This window comes from Verticillium alfalfae, genomic scaffold (genome assembly GCF_000150825.1).
Source record: "Verticillium alfalfae VaMs.102 supercont1.5 genomic scaffold, whole genome shotgun sequence".
NCBI lineage: Eukaryota > Fungi > Ascomycota > Sordariomycetes > Glomerellales > Plectosphaerellaceae > Verticillium > Verticillium alfalfae.
The window spans coordinates 262105-265084 of record NW_003315034.1 but is presented as its reverse complement, the minus strand read 5'-3'; the positions used below and the strand labels follow the sequence as shown (position 1 = coordinate 265084).

General features: G+C 60.3%; 2 protein-coding genes across 2 annotated transcripts; both read right to left on the bottom strand.

Annotated features, from left to right (window-relative positions):
* Window positions 1-1544: 1544 nt before the first annotated feature.
* On the bottom strand, window positions 1545-2114 carry VDBG_04415 (conserved hypothetical protein; the record flags this gene model as incomplete). The annotated part of the gene is made up of 1 exon (XM_003004763.1): window positions 1545-2114. One exon carries the CDS (start codon window positions 2112-2114, stop codon window positions 1545-1547), a length of 570 nt encoding a protein of 189 aa, XP_003004809.1.
* Window positions 2115-2469: 355 nt separating this feature from the next.
* VDBG_04414 (conserved hypothetical protein) lies at window positions 2470-2730 on the bottom strand (the record flags this gene model as incomplete). The annotated part of the gene is made up of 1 exon (XM_003004762.1): window positions 2470-2730. The coding sequence occupies one exon, from the start codon at window positions 2728-2730 to the stop codon at window positions 2470-2472; it is 261 nt and encodes an 86-aa protein (XP_003004808.1).
* Window positions 2731-2980: the final 250 nt, after the last annotated feature.

Below are 2980 nucleotides of genomic sequence, written 5' to 3'. Positions count from 1 at the left end.
CGCAAGCGCGTACCACGTCGCGTCCCGTGCCTTGGCCGTCGGCGCACACTGGTCCTTCATCCGTCGGCTCGCGCTGTTGAACGTCCTGCGGCCCGATGGCCCGGCCAGCAGTCATTTTGGCCCGCGCAAAGATCTGGCAGTCGACAATGTCGACGTGCATGGCCATGTGCGCGAGGTGGTGCAGCACGATCCGGCTCTCAAACACAACGTGCGACTCGTTCTTCCGGGCCGAGTCGAACTGGTACGGGTCTGCCGTGCCCCCCGTCCGCTGCAGCGACTTGTCAAAGTCCTTCTTCCACGCGTCAAACGCCCGCGTCAGCGTCCCGCGCCACTTGTCACGCCCGCCCAGCGCCTGCGACACGCCTCCGCCGAGCACGTTGACCTGGAGGTCCCTCTGGTTCATGTGCCAGCTGACACTGAGCAGACCCGCCATCAGGATCGTCCGTCCAAACGCGTTCGTCTGGACCTCCTGGTGGCTCAGCGTCCGCTTGAGACCTTCCAGGAACGACACGGGCTTGATGCCGTTCGACAAGAGGTTCGACTCGATGCGCCCGACCTCCGGGCCGCTCGTGGCGTTCCACAGCGACTCGTCGCACGGCAGCGGAAGTCGCATCTCGTGCGTCACCATGACCGTCGAGTGTCCAAACATGGTAGCGTGCGTCGAGTCAATGACAAACGCCGTGAACGCACAACGACGCGTCGCCTCGTTGGTGATCCAATGATTCCACCAGTCATCCGCCGTGTGAGCCATGCCCGACGTCGACGACTGTCGCGAGCCGTTTGTCTTGTCGTCGCGCGGGTTCGGCGGCGAGTCCAGCGTGGACTTGCCAATGAGCGACCTGCCGCGCCGCATGAGAGTGATGGTCGTGGCGTGATGGATATGCGCCCGCTCGTGCAGCTCTCTCGTCGAGTACATCTTTTCGTACAGCTCGAGCAGGAGCAGCGTTTGGAACACCCAGAGCTTGGCCGGTGGCCTAAAGTTGACGTCCATGAAAATCTCCCAACGCAGGTGCCACGCCAGAAAGTTGGACAGCTGAGCCCCTGCTTTGGTGACCTGCTGCCCGTGCGTCTTGTCGAGGCAGGCAGCGCCGATCGTGATCATGGCCAGCAGCAGTGGGTTTGGCGTCCGGTCGGGCGAGAACGTGGGCTTGTGCAGGATGGGGACCTGCTCGTTAAAATGCACCCAGTAGGAGCCAATGTATGCCTGCATCATCCTCTTGCTCAGCATGTGGTTGTTGTCGGTGCGATCGCCCTCGAAGATGCTCTCACGCTGCCGCAACGCCGGTGCTTGGTCGTTCTCGTGAAATCTGGTGAGTATAATGTCAAAGATCTCTTGGCTCTTCTCTTCCGAAATTGTGGCCTCGGGCAGATTCGTGTCGAGAAGATTTGTGACGGCCATAACCTGGTTGGAGCCATTGGGGAAATAGCCAAGAGAATTACTGTCGGTGCCCACGTACGGCACACTATACTGACTCTGGTAGTCTCCATAGCTGGTCCGCGGTTAGTATATTGGCCCGTCGGACCCTAGGACTCTGTGCCATGACTTACTTGCTAGCGTATCCTGGCGCCACCATCTGGCCAGGAATCGGTGACGCATCACCTTGCTGCGTGTTGAAGAGGTAGGCGACAAAATCTTCGGGTATCGTCACAAACGGAGACTTGCTCAGGACACTGTCGGTGCCAAAGACAGGCATGGTACCTGGCATGGACATTTGATCGAGCAACATCATCTCGCCAGACTGTTGCGACGTGTGATCCACGTACTCACCCGAGGTGGCCGGGGCGTACTGCTGACTGTTCTCTCGCGTGAGGTTGTTGTGGCCGCTTGAGAAATCCGACGGAGGCAGGTTGAAGGGCTGGAAATTTTGCTGGTTGACGTACGTGGCGGACTGCGGGGTGCCCTGATGCTGATTGTGATAGCCCTGTTGATTCGAGACGGGAGACATGTACGGCCCGCTCGTTTGAACATTGGGCCGCGGATGCCCGTGGGCGGATGAGATCGAGTTGCGGTGGCTTTGCGGACCAGCGTACGCGCCGTCGTGGTGCATGTAGCCGTCCATGCCGTTTGGTGGACCTCCCATGCCATACGGCGGCGGCGTGTGTGCGGCCTGCATAAAAGGACTACCCGAAGCTTCTTTGGGATAATGCATGTGCGCGGGCCGGACATTGGTGTACGCGGAGCCGGGGCGGTTCACTTCGGGTGACGCGGAGCCTGGTGCGGTAAAAGGAGCACGATCCGTGATGGGGGACACATGGCTCATCATGGAGTCCTTGCGGTTGAGTGCGGACCCCTTGGCGGTATGACGGTCCCTGTGTCGGTTACACAAGTCGAGTCGGACAAAGGTTCGATTGCATTCAGGAAAGTCGCAAGAATAAATCTGCTTTGGCGCATGGTTCAACTGATGACGGTAGCTGATGCCACAGTTAGCTCTCGCCCGCGTCGTTCTGATGCTGGTTGTCCTGTGCCACTCACAGATGCTCCGCTCTAGAGTAGCTCTTGCCGCAGCCCTCCTGGGGGCATTCAAACTTCTTGTCCAGACCCTTGCGGCTCCTCCTCCTCTTGCGGGCAGGTCCGCCGTCCGAGTTGGACGACCCCGCTTTGCCGTCTTCGCCGTCATCTTGTTCCTGCGCATCTTGCTCTTCAGAGCGCTGACGTCGCCTGCCACGCTCCTGCTCCTCTTCCTTGACGGGACGACCAGGGCTGGCTCGCCGTTCGTGACCGGGCGCCATGGTCGTCGAACTGGCGGGAGAAACGGGCATGGGTGCCTTGATATCGGGTAGGTGCGCAGGGAGTATTGTGGTCATGGTCAGCGCCGTGTCGATCAGCATGCACGGGTGCCTAAGCAAGGACGAGCACAGTGACGTGTGCCGGTGGTTGCGTGGCGCAGGTCGTAGGAAAACGTGGCTCCCGGCGTCAAGGAGCAGGCGTTCCGTTACACGGCAGAGTGGTGATACCCGAAGTCGAGAGGCGCACGCGCGG